The sequence below is a fragment of the Abrus precatorius genome, unplaced genomic scaffold (genome assembly GCF_003935025.1).
Source record: "Abrus precatorius isolate BTA unplaced genomic scaffold, Abrus_2018 Scaffold5, whole genome shotgun sequence".
NCBI lineage: Eukaryota > Viridiplantae > Streptophyta > Magnoliopsida > Fabales > Fabaceae > Abrus > Abrus precatorius.
In genome coordinates, this window is record NW_020874395.1 from 20,552,682 (window position 1) to 20,572,900 (window position 20,219).

Sequence of the window (20,219 nt, forward strand, 5' to 3'; positions counted from 1 at the left end):
AATGGTAAAGTTATTAGCAGGATGAATCAAGTCTACCTACTAAGGTTTAGTCCAATAACAATAATCATAAAATCATGTTCACTAATAATGGTAAAGTTATTACAAAAGTTCAATAACAATAATTATTTATAACATGGCAAAAACAACATGATTCAATATTTTGGCATTCACTTAACTTGAAATTTAAATTAAAGTTATAACAAAAATGATTTATGTTAGTCTACACATAAAATATTCTAACATTCTCTCACTTAGACAATACAAATGAAAAACATCATATTATTCTAGATTACTATAGAATATGTGTCACAAGATGTCAAAATAAGTTAACACAAACTATAAACATCGTAACAATGCAAAACATCATACTTGAAAGAGTAGTGATATCATACACTAAAAGACACAAATATTATGTGACTCAACAATAAAGTGGAATATACGACACTCCTATTTTTATAAACCATTTTGTGATAACTTAAACAGTTTTAAAATATTGATTAAATTATTATTTCACCTTTTCTCAATTGCAATAAAAAAAATTACAAAATTTTAAAATTTTAATTTTTCACTAGTCAATCCTTAAAAAATTGATAATTATTAAAAATGACAAAATTTAAAACTTAATTAAACATTTCTCATCATAATATAACTTACTAAATGAAATATAAACAACATCAAACAAGTACTTCATTTGTACCACTAAAATACATGAATACAATATTTACAAATTATGGTCAAAATAAATTAAAACTTAAATTAAATAATAATAAAAAAAGAAAAATCAAAATACATTAAATCCTAATGAGCAGGTCCTTCTAAAACCAAAATCCAAAGGATATGATCCTAGTTTGAATCAATCTAACTAGTTTTCTTAGAATAGTCATACTCTATTTCTAAAAGCTACAAGTAAGGATGAGTCTTTTCCTGACCTCTAAGATTAAATGAAAATAATAATCCAATGAATTCACAACACATACACTAAAATCATACTATTTAATATATGTTTACACCAATCAGTATGTTATAATACATGTATTATAATCACACCAATCAATATATTACAACACATGTATCATAATTATACCCATCGATGCATTGCAACACATATATCATAATCACACAATCAATAATAGCGTAACTCATATATGCATTTCCTCATGCACTATGATCATAGTCAAACGTTGCCCCTTATATTTTATGAGGTCTTACACATATAGGTGAATGGTCACTAATTAGCCCATGTACATGAATACAATATATATAGTATCAGGTCTTTTACCAAAGTATAGTTAGGAATGTTAGTTAGGAAATGAGTGTGAAGCTATGTGATGCACTCACTCTCAATGGATTGTATACACACGTGAATGTCATTCACCACCCTACATTTCTCCCAAATTTTCAAAATTGGCTTCATCTTCTATACCCTAGTGTATCTCTGTAATCATTTACACTAATCTCTTTCATCATATTTGTAAAAAGTATTATGCTCTATGGTATGAAGAAAGAAAGAACAACCAACTTTGCAGAAAGAGAGAATTTTTGTTTATTGATATGAGAAGAAATATTGCTTGAGAAACTGAAATCTCAAAAGATTAATTTATTACCAAAGAATAGAAAAGCCTATTTATACAAGTATATTAAATAGAGTTAGCCAATGAGACTTTGTTGTTGGGTTGGCTATCCAGCATGTATGTTAACATCCCCCCGCAAGCTAGCATGTGTATATTGTAACACCTTATAATTATAATTTCTAAATAAAATAAATTTCATAAAATGTTAACAAAATAAAGGTTTTCATTCAAACAGTAGTTCAAAACTCAATTTCATAAAGTGGTTCTTAAAAGGAAATGATTACAAGTTCATTTCATAACTTGCTACAGGACTCAAATATACATTAAATTTTCAAAATAAACTTCGAAGTCCTATAGCAGTGTCATCCATCCTTCCTTCAGGGGCCCCGGTGCTGATAGTCTTGGTTACCTGAAAAATAAGTGTAAGGGTGAGTCCTCTACTCTAGCATAAGTTCACAAACAAGCATAAGACTCACCTGAACTATCTCACTCAAGGCACACAACAACAATCACAGGCAGGTGCGCTCACTGCACGGACAATCAATTACAAATATATGTATTTACACAAACACACGTGTGCTCACTGCACGTAGCCAAGCTCACTGTGGCACTGTGATCACAGATTCCTGATGCCCTAAACCTCAGGGACTTACTCAGTTATGCTATGGATGGTCACCCGAATAGCTCCTGCTCCACGGATACAACATGTGCGGTATTGAGCCCCCTAGGCAAAGGTGTTAGTCAAAGGCCGAGTCAAGAGGAAAGTGTGTGGCTTGTGGTACACCCACGTTCACTGTTGGTGTCACCACCACCCTCTCTTCCCTAAGGTATTACTACCGCCCACATCCTCCACACCCCAAGTGTATCTCTAAACCATTCATAGTTCCAACACCCAAACACATCATCATTCATTCAACATGTCATCCACACTCATTTTCAACCATTCACATTATTCAAATTGCAATCAAGGGCATGTCGACACAATTTCATTCATATTACAACCAACCATTTCATCAGAATCGTCATACATCATGCTCAACTTATTCACAATCACATTTCTATCATATACACATCATTTCCTTGCATCCAATGGCAACCAACATAAGCACATCACTCAATTTCACACAATATGTCGGAGGTCAGACACCTCCGAACTCAACCCAATTCGTACAATTCATTAATACACATAACCTCATCTTCTATTTCTATCACATTACTATATTCATTCAAACAAACTCATTCCTAACAAAGATAACTAGAGTAAAGTACTCCCCTTACCTCAAAAATGAAGACCCGACACGAAACGTTGATGGAATCGCCTCCCCACACGGGTTTCGTCCCTAAAGCACACAAAAATCCCAAGGAAACTTAGGGAAAACCTCAAAAAATAAAAGAAAGGGACGAAAACTGAAACCCTAACCATAGAACTTACCCCCAAAGACTCTAAATGTATTTCCAACCTTAAATCAAGCTTCCAAACGTCCTTGGAGGGCTTTTAATCAGTAGGAATGGGTTTGGGTAGAGAGAATCGTGAAGAAGAGAGAGGGAAATCATGAAAAATAACCCTCTCCTCGAACCCTAACCCTTCAAATACCCCTCTGGTCGCGACACTGGAACCTCGCTGCAGTGACATGCCCTCTCACTACAGCGAAAAAACCAAACAAAACTGCACTCTGATTTCTGCAGAATCTCGCTACAGCGAGACTGCACCCAGAAATGCACCCTAAACTGTTGCTCTGTCGGTACAGCGAGAATTATCTCGCTACAGCGAAAATGCCCTGCATCAGAACTTAACCTATTTCTTTCAAACCAAATTCTAATCACACACACACACACACACACACACACACATATATATATATATACACATACATTTACATATATCTGTATTTCACACACACATTCACATAAAACTAAGGTACGCTCATATCATCATCAAGTCAATTAATACACCATAGAATGATAAATATATATATATATATATATATACATATTTATATACTCAAACAATATTACATTTCTAGGGGCGTTACATATATCAAGCATGCCAAGCTTGGAATGATGATTCTAAAACACTTTGGGAGATAAACCCTTGGTCAGAATGTCAGTTGTTTGGGAGGTACAAGGAATAGGTAGCAGATGTATGAGGCTAGATTGAACTCCTTCCCAAACAACATGACAGTCAATTTTGATATGCTTAGTTCGCTCATGGAAGATAAGGTTATTGGCAATGTGCATGGCTGATTTGTTGTCACAGTACAGGATAATGCTATTGGAGTGATCAATAGAAAAATCTGTCAAAAGTAATTTGAGCCATTAAGCTTCACAGCTAGCTTGAGTCATGGCTCTATATTCTGCCTCAGAAGAGGATCTAGATACAATAGACTGCTTTTTACTCTTCCATGACACTAGTGATGATCCTAGGAAGAAGCAATAACCAGAAGTGGATCTGCGGGAGTCGATACAAATGCCCCTATCAGAGTCACAAAAACCTTTGAGTTTAATGTCGCTGGAGAATAAGAAGAAAAGACCTTCTCTAGGAGCACTTTTAATATATTTTAAGATTCTAACAACAGCTTGATGATGTGAATCAGTAGTACATAACAGGAATTGGCTTAGATGATTTACTGCAAAGCATATATCAGGCCTAGTGTGTGTCAAGTAAAGTAATCTACCAATAAGCTTTCTGTATGAAGAAGGATCAGTCATAGGTGTGTCTGACTCTTTGTGAAGTTGTACATTATAATCAATTAGAGTAGAACAAGGTTTGACAGCAAGTAAACTAGTGTCTTGCAACAAGTCAAGTGCATATTTTCTCTGAAATAATGCAATTCCTTTGTGTGATCTCACAATCTCAAGGCTCAAGAAGTACTTCAATTGTCTTATATCCTTAATGCTAAATTCAGCATCCAACGAGTGCTTCAAATTGTTGATTTCAGTGAAATTATTTCTTGCCAGGATCAGGTCATCTACACAAATGAGAATTGATGTAAAACTATCATCAATTTTCTTGGTTTGAATAATGAGTAATTAGCCTATGGTTGATTATTTCCATGTTGCATAAGAAATGAGATCAGTTTGGCATTCTATTGCCTGCTTCAAGCCATAGATAGACTTTTGTAATTTGCAAACCAACTTAGACCCTAAGGTATGTAATGCAGGAGGGACTTGCATGTATACTTTTTCATTTAGGTCCCCATGAAGAAAAGCTCTATTTACATCTAATTGATGTAAATGCCAACGATTAGCAGATGCAAGTGCTAACAAAACTCTCACAATAGTCATCTTCACAACTGAACTGAAGGTCTCCAAATAGTCAATTCCTTCAGTTTGAGTAAAGCCTTTGGCAACAAACCTAGCTTTATGTCTCTCAACAGGTCCATCTACCTTATATTTCACTTTAAAAAGCTACTTGCAACCAACGGCTTTCTTTCCTTGTGGCAAAGAAGTAAGAATCTAGGTCTTGTTCTGCTCTAAAGCAAATAGTTCATCCATGATGGTCGTTTTCCAACAGTCTTCAATGATGGCATCCTTATAATGTTCAGGTTTGGTGACTATAGATAAGGCTATGGAAAATTGTTGTTATGCAGATGATAAATTTTCATAAGAAACAGAATTAGAAATAGGATACCTGACTTTGGAAGTGGTTGTTGTTGTTGTTGAAGTTAGAAGACTGCAATGGTAGTCCTACAAATAAGATGGGCTTTCCTTATTCTATTAAAATGTCTTATAAGGATTTGAGTTTCATTTTGGTGAATAGAAAGATTATTATTGTCAACAGAAGGACTTTCATTTTCAGTTTGTATAGTCTCAAAAATAGTACTTTCATTATTAAAATTGCCACAAGTTTCAGTGGTGTCACTGAGACTGTTATTGTCAAATTGAGTGAAATCAAACAAATAACTAGAATCATGAGGAGCATGAGAAGGTTCAATATCATTTTGAGTAGCAAAGTGTGCATTTTTAGTGAAAGAAAATTGATTTTTATAGAATTGAACATTTCTGGATATGTACAGTTCTTTGGATTTGGTATCAAAAAGAATGTAACCTTTAGTCCCTTGTTTAAATCCTAGGAAAACACTTTTCCTTAACCTTGAATCAAGTTTCTTTCTATTTGAAGTAAGTGTGCAGACAAAGCCAAGACAACCAAAAACTTTTAATTGAGAAATATCTGGTAGGTGATTATATAAGAGTTCATAGGGAGATATATTATTAAGATTGTTGGCAGGTTGTCTATTTATCAAGTGAATAGCATGAGCCACGGCAAAATTTCAAAAACATTTAGGAAGATTGGACTGAAATATAAGAGCCCTAGTTGTACCTAGAATGTGTTGATGTTTCCTCTCAACAATGCCATTTTTGTTGAGGTGTTTCAAGGCATGATGTTTGGTGTAGAATTCCTTAGTTATTATAAAACTCTTGAAGTTTTATTTCAGGACCATTGTCAGACCTTATAGCTTTTAACTTTGAGTGAAACTGAGTTTCAATCATGCTAACAAAGGATTTAATATGCATAGCAGTTTCAGATTTAAATTTCATGAAATAAATCCAAGTAAATTTGGTTTTATGATCGACAATAGTAAGAAAGTATCTATGGCCTAGGGTAGAAGGTACAGAAATAGGACCCCATACGTCAATATGGACCAAGTCAAAAGCATTCTCACAAATGGTGTTACTATCAGGGAAAGGGAGTTTCTTCTGCTTAGTAAAGCGACAGACCTCACAGGGTTTAGAAATTTTATTGCTATCAGTATAAGAGAAATTTCTTTTCACTACAACAAGTTTTTCATGTGAAGGATGGCCCAATCTTAAATGCCACATATTACAATTATATTTCAAAAAATTGTTAACAAAATGACACTTCTTAAAAACATGATGAATAGAAGCATCATCAGCATACATAGCATATAAACCATTCTTCAATTCAGCAACACCAATCATCTTCAAAGTATGCAGGTCTTGTATCTGACAAGAAGATTTTGAAAAAATTAGTTTACAATCCATTCTATTTGTGAGCTTTGAAATGGATATTAGATTAAACTAAAATTCTAGTATATAAAGGACATATGAAAGATAAAGGCTTTCTGAAAGAAAGACAACACCAATCCATTCTACCATTTGGAAGTTTAACAAGAATGGGTCTACTCTGTTTAAATGTTTGAAACGCAGAAATGGAGTAGCAGACATGATTTGTTGCTCCAGAATCAAGTATCCAGTAAAAGGGTTTACTGAAGTAATTTAAAATGAATGAAATACTTGCACTGTGTGAATGAGGGTTATTAACAAAAATTTGGTTTACACTATGAGGATGTGAAATATTAGCCTATTGAAGAACTGCCAGCAGGGCTTTATGATGCTCAGGAGTAAAACTCGAACTGGAATCTTCTTGTTGTTGTATGTTTTGGTCCACATTCTCCTCATATAGCTTAATCATTAGAGGTAGTGCAAATCTTCTTTTAATTAGGAGGGAATCCATGTTTCATGAAATAAATATCAACAGTGTGACTGAGTCTATTGCAAAAAGAACACTGTTTGGGATTAGAATTTCTTCCACCATTGTACTGAAACTGACTATCAGTAGTACTAGCAAGAACTTTAGATTCTTCAAGAAGATTTTTCATTTGTCTTTCTTGTTGAACCCACAAAGAAAATACCCTATTGATGCTGGGTAAAGGATCCATGAGCATAATTTGAGATCTTACAACACTGTATTATTCATTTAAGCCTCTCAAGAAACAGATAACATGATCATTATCTCTATATGACCTAACAGTAGGTATCAATTGGCAATTGCATTGATTAGCACAGGAACATGATGATATAGGCCTGAATTTGTCAAGTTCTTGCCATAATCCCTTCAAATGAGTGAACTAAGCATATCAAAATTGACTGTCATGTTGTTTGGGAAAGAGTTCAATTTGGCCTCATACATCTGCTACCTACCTTCTACCTCTCAAACAGCTGACATTCTAATCAAGGGCTTATCTCCCAAAGTGTTTTAGAATCATCATTCCAACCTTGGCATATGTTTGACAAAAGAGAACAAATGATGAAGGAATCAGAGCCCTGAAGCGGTAGCAGAGCCCCTAGGAAAGGAGCTCTGATACCATGTAAAAGGTATTATGCTCCATAGTATGAAAAAAAGAAAGAACAACCAACTTTGCAGAAAGAGAGAATTTCTGTTTATTGATCTGAGAAGAAATATTGCTTGAGAAACTAAAATCTCAAAAAATTAATCTATTACCAAAGAATAGAAAAGCCTATTTATACAAATATATCAACTAGAGTTAGCCAACGAGAGTTTGTTATTGGGTTGGTTATCCAGCGTGTATGTTAACAATATTTATTAATAATATACTTTACTCCATTCATTTCTAATCATTTAGTTAAACAAATTGTGCCTAAGTTCATGCAACTTCAGACTCAGTCCAAATCGTATATTTCCATATCCTTCAAAGAATAATTAAACATTCATCAAATTTTAAATAAAGATTCACAATCACAACAACATATTAATTAAATATAGTTACATCATCAAATAATTTACCAAAAGGTTGAACAACTCTGGACTCAGCTTTAATCGCATTTTCATGCTTTAATTACTTTAAAATATAAATCTTCTATGCTAAATTTGAACTACATCACTATATAATTACTTTGTACTAGATATTTTTCATATATTCTATGCAAACTTCTCAAAATATAATATATCATGCAATCCTTCATTTCAAAATTTATCTAACTCAAGAAAATAACACAGATTATTCATCATTAGTCTTATCTCCTTAATGATTACTTTGTTGACTTGACTTGACTTCATTGGCTCTTGTGAAATATACTTATCCAACTGAGATTAAGTCATAATTAACCTTATTCTTTAATTATGATTAGTCTCATATGGACTTTAATGGGTCACATGACTCCTTATTACTATTCATATCCCACTTTTCTTTATTTACACTTGATTTTTGGGCCTCTTTTTGGGTAATGTCTATACTTTCTCTTTGGGCTCTATACTTACACGTCCATAACCTATACATATGGGCTATCAACCATAAAAATTTCATAATTTATCTCCTTCATTTGTTTGTCTAAAATGGGTCTCCATTCTAGATGTTTCTAGGGGTATTTTGGTCATTTAGGTCAAATTTTGTAATTTTATTTATTTTCTATTTTTGGATCTGTCTAGACCTCTTATAATTCATATACAAACATTCTAGATAGTTTAAAATTATTAAATAAAATTGGTGAAATTTTATTTTATTTTATATTACTCGATTCTTTACCGATCAAACCTATTTCGGTAAATTTCACTAAAAGAATTTTTAGTTCTCAAGTCTCTATGTACTACTTAATTTTAATTCAATAAGACTAACATAATTCAGTAATCGTTAATAAAGTGAGAAAATTTGGGGTGTTACAGAAAGCATAACAAAAAGAAGAGAAAGATCACCCAAAGATCAAGGCAAGATCAATCCAAAAACACCAAGAAAGGAAGGATACTTTCCGTAATCAAGGGGAATACTTTATTTAAATTTTTGAGTCAAAGGGGAGCCTTAACCCTTTTTAGTTGTGTTGAAATTGCATGTGTTGGTGAATCTATGATTAAACACTTGATTGGAATAAGTAAATGCATGAAAATCACTATGGGCCACAAAGTATATTATGTTGTTGATGACTTTGCTTACTATGTAGTTGGTGGCATGAAAATCTTGCATGTTTCATGTGGATCTATGATTTTATGACTTTTTTCTATGGTATCTAAGTTGGATTCATGATTTTATTTTAGATTGAAATTATTTTGGAGTCAAAATGAAATTCTAAAACTATTTTTGAAAATTTAATAAAGAAACAAAGAAATGGATTAAATATGGAAAGTGACCATGATGAAGACCTTTAGACTCTTGGATATATCAAACCTATGAACTACATGGACATATGATGAGAACAAACCTTTAAAGATAAATTTGAATGATTGAACCTAAACGTGGAAAAATACTATGGACTTGAACCCAAAAATACCTTGAAAGTGCAAGACATTCGACTACATGTATGGTAGGACCATGAAAATGATTTGAGCCATATTTGGGCATGAACTAAAGACCTTTAACACATAAGAGAAATGGTGAACGATTTGAGACTTACCAAATTTGGAGACAATGATTAAAGTGCAAATAATGTAAAATATGAAAAAATCTTTGCAAAGATTTTGAGAATTTTTTCACTGGTTTTACTTTATTTGGATTTATGTTGAATTAGTTATGATATTTCTAAGTTTCTATCGTATGAAAATAGTATTATGAGAACCATGTACTTTGATTTCTTTTTAGCTTAATATTTGCAGGTAGAGTGATTTTATTCATATTTTTGTATGAAAATAGACTTCTTAATGGAACTATGCTCACACTACTACAATTTCATGATTTTTTTGTAAAATTTTCTACAAAAATTTATAAAAAATTTGCAGAAAAACATATTTCATGCTAATTTTGCTGCAGATTTATTGTCACAGGAAAAACCTTTATGAATAATTATTTCTGCAACAAATAAAATCTGCAGGTAACTTTCTACAAATTTCAGTAGGAATAAATTTGCAAATCCTTTCCTACAAAAATAATTTGCAATAGAATCTCTTAAAAAATATACAAATAAATTTGCAGATAAATTCGAAGTGCAAAAAAATATGCATGTAAACTTTTTCATAAAAAAATTGTAAAAAAATTCAAGAAAATTTGCAAGTAAATTTGTAAGTATTGTTTTTAAAAAAAAAATTTGCAAGAAAATCTATAAATAAATTTCTTGCAAATTTATCAATGAAAAAATTTTCCAAGAAAATAAGAAAAATTTGTAGAAAAAATTTATTAACTTTTTTTAGGTGTAGGAGGTGTAACACCTTAATTTTTCTTTCCAAAAATAATGAATTTCACAAAAATAGGAAGAATAAAAATAAAATCCTCATTAAAATGTTTCAAATTTAAGGAAAGGGGTTACAAAATTCATATCAAATCACTGCTACAGGATTATTTCAACTACATTAATTTCAAAATAATATCCTAAGTCCTATAGCAGTTCCATCCACCCATTCACTGTGACCGGTGCTGATCGTCTTGATTACCTAAAAAATAAATGTAAAGGTGAGTATTATACACTACTCGTTACACAAATAAACATAGAGTCTCACCTTGCACTTATTTTACATCATTTCTAATACAATTCATAAAATATATTCACAGGCAGCAATACTACTCCATTCAATTTAATGCAAACACTGATGCACTCACGACATCAAACCATTTACACACACAACACTAACAAACAATAATCTCGCGCACTCACTGCACGCCAACCATGCTCATGGTGGCATTGTGATCATAGATTTTCATTATGGATGGTTTTCGGTTAGCCCCGCCCCACAGATACCACGTGGGTAGTCACGGGTCGCTCAGCAAAAGGTAGTGGTCAGAGGTCTAGTCAGAAAGAGAGTGTGTAGCCCGTGGTGCACCCACTTCCATTGTCGGTGTCACCACCACTCCCTCTTCCCCTAGGTATTTCTACCGTCCTCATCTTCTACACCCCAGTGTATCGCTGAACCATTCACAGCATGTTACACTGGCGTTAATCTCACCCCATTCACACACATTGCAATATCAATTCTCAGTACACGGCATAAAGTTCATAGTCATGTGTAATACACGGCACTAGACCCTCATTCGTTTTATAGTACACGGCACAAACCCTATATTCATTCGTATTACACGACCCTTAGGCCCACACTTGTTCACAATACTCATTCAAATATATGGCACAAGTGCCCATACCCATTCACAATACTCGACATATATGCTTCATTCTATTACACGACATTTATTATATAATCCACATTCATCAGTTTCAGGTAAACATACATTCTTTCATCCACGCACATAATATTCACATCTCACGGCACATGGCCCACATCATATTTCACAACCATTCCCATTAACACATATTTCCTACCTTTTAACTCAGCCATATCACAATATCCAACGAAATAAACGGCTAATCACACATATTGAGATAGAGTAGAGTCTCCCCTTACCTTGGATTGAAGACTCACACTCGAATTCAACCACGGAAGTGATCTCTACATAATTTCGGCCTAAATGCATGGAAGAACTCCATGAGAATCCAAGGAAACCGAGAAACAGAGAAAGGGGATGAAAAATGAAAATCCTAACCATTAAAACTCATCTCCAAGCATTCCCCACACGGATTCAACCTTCAATCTAGCTCCTGAACGGCTTTGGAGGTAATTTAATCGGTAGAATAGGATTTTTGGTTGAGAGAATCGAAGAGATTTGGAAGGGAAGGTGAGAAATAACCTTTCTTGAACCTTAACCCCCTTTAAATCCTCTCTGGTTGTGACACTCTCGCTAAAGCGAGATATTCTCACTACAGTGAGGTTCCCTCGCTGCAACGACTCCCTCCCTCGCTACAACGAAAAACTTAGACTAAACTGCACTCTGGTTTCTGCAGAATCTCGCTACAGCGAGACTGCACCCAGAAATGCAGCCCAAACTATGGCTTTGTCGCTACAGCGACAAGGCGACTATTTCATCCTTCTCTCCCAGTGCTTTCTCACTACAGCCAGAAAGGCATAGTTTCATGCCTCACGCCCAGGGGCCTCTCGCTACAGGGAGAACCCTCTTACTACATCGAGAATGCCCTGCAGCAGCATTCATACTTAGCCTGTTTTCAGCCTAATCAATCCAATCCAGTTATATATATATATATATATATATATATATATATATATACACACACACACACATTATACCCACAAACATCATCATTACGCATTCAAATGCAAATTACACTTTCACATTTACACGTACATATAAACACATTACATATACCAATAATAATTAATATTATAAAATTCAGAGCATTATAGGAGATGGGGTTCATTATAAAAATTTGCAATGCTTAATCCTGATCAAACAATCTGGGAAAAAAATTATAAACATTGATAGTAATTTCAAACATAGTATTTCTTAAAGGAATCTTGCTAATGAAGGTCTTGCCTTCCCCTTAGAGGTGGTAAGCTCAACAATGGCTTTGTTTTTTCCTGAGTCACTTTTGTTAAGTTCTATCTCAGAAAGCTCTAGTGCTCTCTTTTCTTCTTGTTTGATTATGCCTTAAGCCTCTGCCAAGTTTAAAATTCATTCATGTCACTTAATCTTCTTGCTTGTTTATTCTCATTGATTATTACAGATTGCTTCATTATACGTAGGGCTAAAGTTTTTCTTTTTCTTTCAACTTTTGTCAATTTTTGTATTAATTTTATTATTTACAGTTATGTGTTATGTATTAAAATAAGTATGCAAATATGTTGTGTATGCAGGTCATGTGATTGCTATTCGAGTGTTGGGTTGTTTATTGCATCCACTTTGGAAGATTTTCTTGATGTTGCAATTGAACGAAGCATGCATTTAGTTACATAACTTAAATAAACATTTATTTAATAAGTTTCTTTTACATAAAGACTTATATCATAAATTTAACTATAACTTACTAGAATAAGTTAAAAATAATTTATTTTGATATATTATACAAAAAAAAAATATTAAAATAAGATTAAAGAAAAGCTTATGAGAGTCATAAACTATTTTTTTAGCCAGTCCATAATCAGAAAATCATATATGTATCTTTCATACATATTTCATATATTTGGAACCAATGATAAACCATAAGAGTGGTCTTTGTTATAAGCTAGAATTCACATATATGCGGCAACGTATTATATATAAACAATGAATGTGATTTAAAATTAGAACATTTAAATTAAATATTCTAAAACAAAGTCAATAAGAAAATGGAAACTTTATATAACCTTGTGATTGCATTACAACTTCCAAGGTAGACTAAATCAATTTCTGAAAATTTAATCAACCATAGAGGACCCAAACCAAATTAGGCTAATGATTTCAACTTTCAAGTTCACGAAGTTTAGTATAAGGAGAATAAAAGGGTAAGATTAATTGTATCATTCTGATAATGAAAAATCAAATTCAAAAAACAATCACTTGTCTTTATCTCTCTAAATAGAGGAAAGTATTACTTATTTATTGTGTTTAGCAACACGCCTTCCTTGGCCCTTCTTGGGTTGTCCTTTTCCTTGCCGCTTCAACATTTCAAGCTTCGATAGGTGTCTATAAAGAATAAGAATAGATGATAAATGTTCTTAAATCAGTGGAAACCAATGTTAGATAACTAGTAAAAACTACCACATATTCTAAATGTGATTTAAAGGGAAAATTTCCCCATTGATATAAATTAGCATTACTAGAATGCATTTGATGCAAGAGAATAGAGACAAATTCACTGTGACAATCAGAAACATACTCTACTTGATTTATTAACATAAGAAGTACACTAGTGATTAGAGACCTACAGAAATATTCATCAACCACACCAAAAGGATAATTAATAAATCTAAATTTATTTAAAAGTTTAAGCTTGAATTTTTTATTTAATAGGCCAAATCGTCAATAGTGATGGATCATTTCCTACTAAAAATTTAAATGTATCTTTATTTTTTATTAATTTAATATTACAAATTTATAAAAAAATTATTTCTAGTGAAAAAATTATTTTTAGTGACTAATCACAAATATTACACACACATATATATACACATACACACACACACACACACACATATATATATATATATATATATATATATATATATATATATATATAATGCTTGATATGATGAAAAAAGAAATAATTTTTAAAAATATTCATGTTTAAGAGTAGTTTTTAAAAAACTGACTTTATGATTTTGTGTTTTTTTTTTAACTATGCTACATGGGGTTTTTTATTCATATCAAATATTTAATTTTTGTCCAATTTGATCATTTTATAATTTACTCAAAATGTTTTTATCTTGTTTGCAATAATCTTTTAATTATAATTGATCATGTAAATCATTAACATGAGATTGTTCTAACTTAATTATTAATTTTGAGTTTAAGTATGCATATATTATTTTACTTGAGTAAAATTGTATGAAAGATACTTGTAATTCAAACTAGAAAAAAAAATTTAAACTTTAAAAATACTATTACAATAATTAATTTTTAAATGCTACCAGATTATGTTTGTTAACTAAATTATCTCTAGCAACTTTATACTTTCTTTTAATTTTACTTTTAAATTAAAATGGGTCTTCGTTAACTTGATTTTTTTAAAACTAATTTATGTTTATAAAATTTCAATTCAAAATATTTAATATTTATTGTTTAACATTTTATATAAGGTAACAAGATAAATTTATTAAATATAAACGTAAAGATTCTTTTGACAGCTTATTTATTTAATATAAAATTAAGTTAATAACAGTTTTAATTTTAAAAATTTAGAATAAAAAAGTGAATAAAAAGTAAAATCATTGCAGAAAGAATGAGTATATTTTACATATTATTTTTATATAATTTTAATTTTAAAAATATATATGAAAAATCAGTAGTTCCACTAGATGCTTCATTCTCCATATCAAATACTTTAAGTTAAGGTTGATAATAAGATTTTTTTTAAAAAAATATTATGACTTTTTGAATAATACATATAAATAAATAAAAAATTGTTATCATTTAGAAAAAAAAAATGTATGGTCACATTTTTGGAATTATAGATATGCTTATAATATATTAAAGATGATAATAAACATACAAAACAATTCTAACAAATTGAAGAATATTAAATTGTCAAACAAAGTACATTCAAAATAGTTAGTATCACAAAATAAATTTAAAAACTGAAAAATAAATTATACACAAAGTAAATGAATTATAATTAAAGTAAAAATCACACAAAGTTTGCAGTAGAATCCGTCATAGCCCTATCTATGGGTTCAGTTAGTCGTAACAAAATAAACTATGAAGAACATGATAAATAAACACATAATCACAAAGGAAAATTCAAACAAAAGAAACCCAAAAAGGTAAAAGATAAAGAGAGTTCTCGTTCTCCAAAGGACGCTCAATCACTTGCTTAGACTCTAAGAAAAAGCTCGTCATTCTTGCCAATGGTCTCCAATGACTCTCAAAGATGAGTTTGATTAGAATTAAGAAGAGGAAGAAGGCGTATAGAGAAGTCGAAATGTATCAAGTGTGGAGCATAAAGCCTCTTTATATAGGTTGTGACCTGAGTTTCCAGTCGGTTAAGCTCTATCTTTTCAAGTCAGTTTTATCCATAATCAAAATTGCTCTAAATCTTCTTATCTAAGTTTAAATTTTTTAAATTCAAAATTCAAACTCAGTTTCATATACCGCTGTCAAAGACTAAAAATATCTAATTTTTATTTAGAATATCTCCATAATGCACTGATAACAATTTCTAGCTAAACTACAATAATTAATAACATAATTAGTGTACATATATATAAAATAGAGTATAAGTTTATAAACATAAGTCATAAAATATATTAAAATATGAATTTATCAATTAGTATTTTTATATATAATATACGATATTAAAATAATATTAATTCATTAAATAATGAAAGGTATGTATCTATTAAACATAATTTTTAATGTTTGGATATAGTTCCAGCATGTACAATAAAAAATATACGTAGTCCCCGTGTAAAGGGAAAGACAAAGCTGAAGATTTTCTATATAAGCTTGGATATCTAAGTCATGTAACACACAAGCAAGGCTTCTGAAATTCCCAAGGGCCAAAAAATACAAAATGAAGAGCAAGTTGCTTTTGATTTTCCTACTCTTGGGAATTCTTTACTGTGAAGCACAGAATTTCATTTCATACGATTATTTAGAACTAGCCTTGAGGTGGCCAAACAGCTACTGCTTGACACATGATGGCGGTTGTAGGGAAAGAGTGCCCCAGTTTTTCACTATTAGCTACCTTCGTCCCAGGAAAAGGGGAGGACCTGATCTTCAAAACTGTCCCACGCCGTTTACTCTGCCAAATAGCACTGTTAGTATCCTTCAAATTTGATGCAATGAATATCCCTTTCAGTTTCTAAAACTGTACAAAATTATATTTTAGTTCTTAATTTTTTTAAAACAATTCGATTTATTTTTTCATTTTTTATAATTTTATATTAAAATTAGCTAAATAAATGTCATTTTGTATAGTCAAATATTAAAGAAAAAATTTACAATGTTAAATACTAAAGTTATTAATACTCATATATGTATATATGCAGATAGAGGCAAACAAATACGACCTGCTCAAGTTTTGGCCTGATTTAAGAACTGATAATTTTATAGAGAGCAAGACATTATGGAAGGACCAATGGAAAAGGTTTGGATCATGCTATACTTTGACGCCAGATGACTATATTGTTTACGCACTCAGCAGCAGAAAGAAAAATGAGCTGAAGAAAATCTTGACAAATGCAGGTTAATATATATTGAATGTTATTCAAATTCATGCAGTAAGGGAAAAGGAACAACAATTTAACTTGAAATGTTATTTGAAGCTTGAGTTGTTTTTTCTCCAAGATTCAAGAATGAGTTTTGTACTAAATATTTATACAAAGGTCATTCTTGAAATTTTCACTCACAATTTTAAGCAACACAAAAGTGACCCCTAAATATGAAGGCAGAAAAAATGTAACTTTTTGTTATTATGATATCTCTTTGTTAGGTATTGTTCCCAATGGAATGCAGTATCCACCCCAAAGGATATTACAAGTTTTCAGAAAAGCTCTAGGTGTCATTGTGGATATAGTCTGTGAGGCAGATAGAAGTGGAAATATTTATCTTGCGGAGGTCCATCAATGTATGGATTACTATGGAACAACACCCATAGACTGTGACAATCTAGCAAAAGGGTGTGACGATGAGCCTATTTATCCCTATATGGGATACGAACCTGATAAAGATCTCAACTAGTAAAACCTTGCAAATGCAGTCTTCTAATTGCATGACCCCAAGATTAACTATATATGCAAAATAAGGGGTCACATATGTATGCTAAGAAAATAATCAATAAATATATGAATAAATTTCAGATAGTGTGTCCAAATGTATGCACAACAAATTTTACCGCACGATGATCACAAGTAATTTGTAGAAAAAGTAGTAAAGATAAGGTTTTCCCAATCTTTAACTTGTACCTGTCAAGGACATCACTAGCTTTGTCTAGGACTTGACAGACAGACACAGGTTACTCACACCGTTACTGCCAATATTGCTTTTAACGAAAATGAAGAGTTAAAAAAAAAAGACTCTTAATCATTGTCTAAGTGCAACCAACAAGGCCTTAGACAATTCATAAATAGCTTAATTTAAGTGCGTTAACCTGAATTAAATTACTGTGTATAATAATAATAATATACTATCTATTTTGATAATTTTTTTATTTCAAAAGAAATTGCCTTTAGACATCAATTAAGATATATTTGACACATACTTAAAAATAAATTAAACTCTCATTTTAGTCTCTAAAATAATAAGCATTAGGCATTTTAATCTCTAAAATTTTAAAAATGTCACGTTAGTCCGTGATTTTCATTTCTGTTAGACATTAAAGTCCTTAAACTTAGACATTGTTAATAAACATTAATAAAATACTGACATATCACATTAAATAACATGTATGATTAATTATGTAGCAAAAACGACGTTATATGTGGTATGGTATATGTTTTTATTTTATTTAATCCTTGATATTATCACTCATTAAGCATTTTAGTCCTTAAAATTGTCATTCACAGACATTTTATTCCCTAGTTTTTAAAACCTTTCATCTACTTATCTTTCTTCTTCATTCTCCATCTACATTCTTTGTTGGCAGTAGAGGCATTGTTTTAGACGTTGTTCAGACAAATTTCAACCTTATGATTTTAATTTCTACATATGAGTTTTGGGTATACATAAAAAAATACGATCAAATATTTCCTTCAACAGTTACTTCAAGGGCGAAAATCAGTCTTGAATTTGGCTATTCCAAGTTGCATTTCAGTTTGTCTTGAATGGTGGTGGTACGAAATCATGATTTTTCTCTGTGGACTATTGATTAATCCTCATGCAATTGTTGCTTCCATGAATGTTCTAATTCAAACAATTGTGTTGATATACATTTTTCGATATTCCTTAAGCTTTGACGTTGATAGTATGCCCATCATTGGGCTCTGTAAGCTTGAAAATTATCCTCAAACAATAGTTTCTTGGGGGAGGGGTGGTTTGAAGGGAATGACAAGGCCTAAGTTTGAAGCAAACATAAACTTAGGTTTTCAGTAAAGAATGCACACGGTGGCTAGCGATAATAGTTTTTAATGATAGTGAATGAAGAAGAAGAATGAATAGATGAAATGTTTTAAGAACGATGGACTTAAAAATGTCTATCGTTGACAATCTCAAGGACTACAATGTTTGATGAGTGATAATCTCAAAGCTTAAAATAAAATGAAAACATATATCATACCACGTATGTCATCATTTTTACAATATAATCAATCATTAAGTGTCATTTAATATGATTTGTTAACATTTTGTTTCTGTCTATTAATGGTATTTGAATTTATAAACTTAAATGTTTGACAAAAATGAAAGTCAATGACTAATATGATATTTTTTAAATTTTAAAGACAAAAATGCATGACACTTACTATTTCACAGACCAAAATAAAAGTTTAATTTGAAAAATATTACATAAAAGGAAAAAGAGATTTCAACCCTTTGCACACACAAAGTGGATGCACTAAATGGCCTACCGCTATAGTTTGATAAAACTCGGTAAAAAAAAAGTAATTTTCTTATTTTATGAAACAATAATATGGCATACGCTACTTTCCATTCTCATTATAGCTTTTTATTTACCACTTTTTATTTGGTCAATTTGTTTATTTACCACTAAATGTCATATTGTGCAAGTGTTTGCATCACGTATTCCACAAGAGGTTGTAATGTTATAATTCAGTTGACTCGGAATAAATATCCTCACAATCTACGCATCATTGTTTGGCACAAAAATGGTTATCATCATTTGTGGGCACAAAAAGTTTTGTGGAGCAAATATGCAATTATAAAGTGATAGGTAGGACGTAGTAAAATAATGCTAAAGCGTAACATAGGAAGAAGAAATTTTGGACCCTTTCATATACTTAAAAGTAACATTTAGAAAAGGGAATCATTCATTTTCAAATAAACTACTTTTTCTGAAAATGAAAATCTGAGGAATAAAATTCCTAAGAAAAATTATAGAATATGTTTAGTTATAATTTAAATTTCCTTTATATGATATACCTAATAAATGTGAGATAACTTTACTTTTACCTATGACGACAAAACTTTATCCTTAATTATTCATACATTAACATTCCTAATAATATTTCATTCTCAAAATATTATTGTTTAAAAGTATTTATAAACAACTTATGAAAAATAATTTATAACTTTCATCAAATTTTTATAATTTATTTTAATAAATTTCTTGAGATAGGACCGATTTAGATAAACTTCTAAAAAAAATTATAGAAGAAACAAAAAACAGAATTAAAAATGAATAAAACATTTTTATAAGTTAAAAATAACTTATTTCTTCAAATTTTAAAAAAGTTAGAAGAGAGAACCTTTTAAAAAATAAAAATTATTTTAACTTTATAAGAAAAAAGTCATTTTTATATTATTTTTT

General features: G+C 31.0%; 1 protein-coding gene and 1 long non-coding RNA gene across 2 annotated transcripts in view; both read left to right on the forward strand.

Moving 5' to 3' along the window:
* LOC113867408 overlaps positions 1–20,219 on the forward strand; it is a 28,537-nt gene that overhangs the window by 355 nt on the left and 7,963 nt on the right. The gene's annotated exons all lie outside the window — the stretch shown is intronic.
* LOC113867407 (ribonuclease S-2-like) lies at positions 16,308–17,476 on the forward strand. The gene is made up of 3 exons (XM_027502714.1): positions 16,308–16,553; positions 16,786–16,981; positions 17,229–17,476. Exons 1-3 carry the CDS (start codon positions 16,308–16,310, stop codon positions 17,474–17,476), a joined length of 690 nt encoding a protein of 229 aa, XP_027358515.1.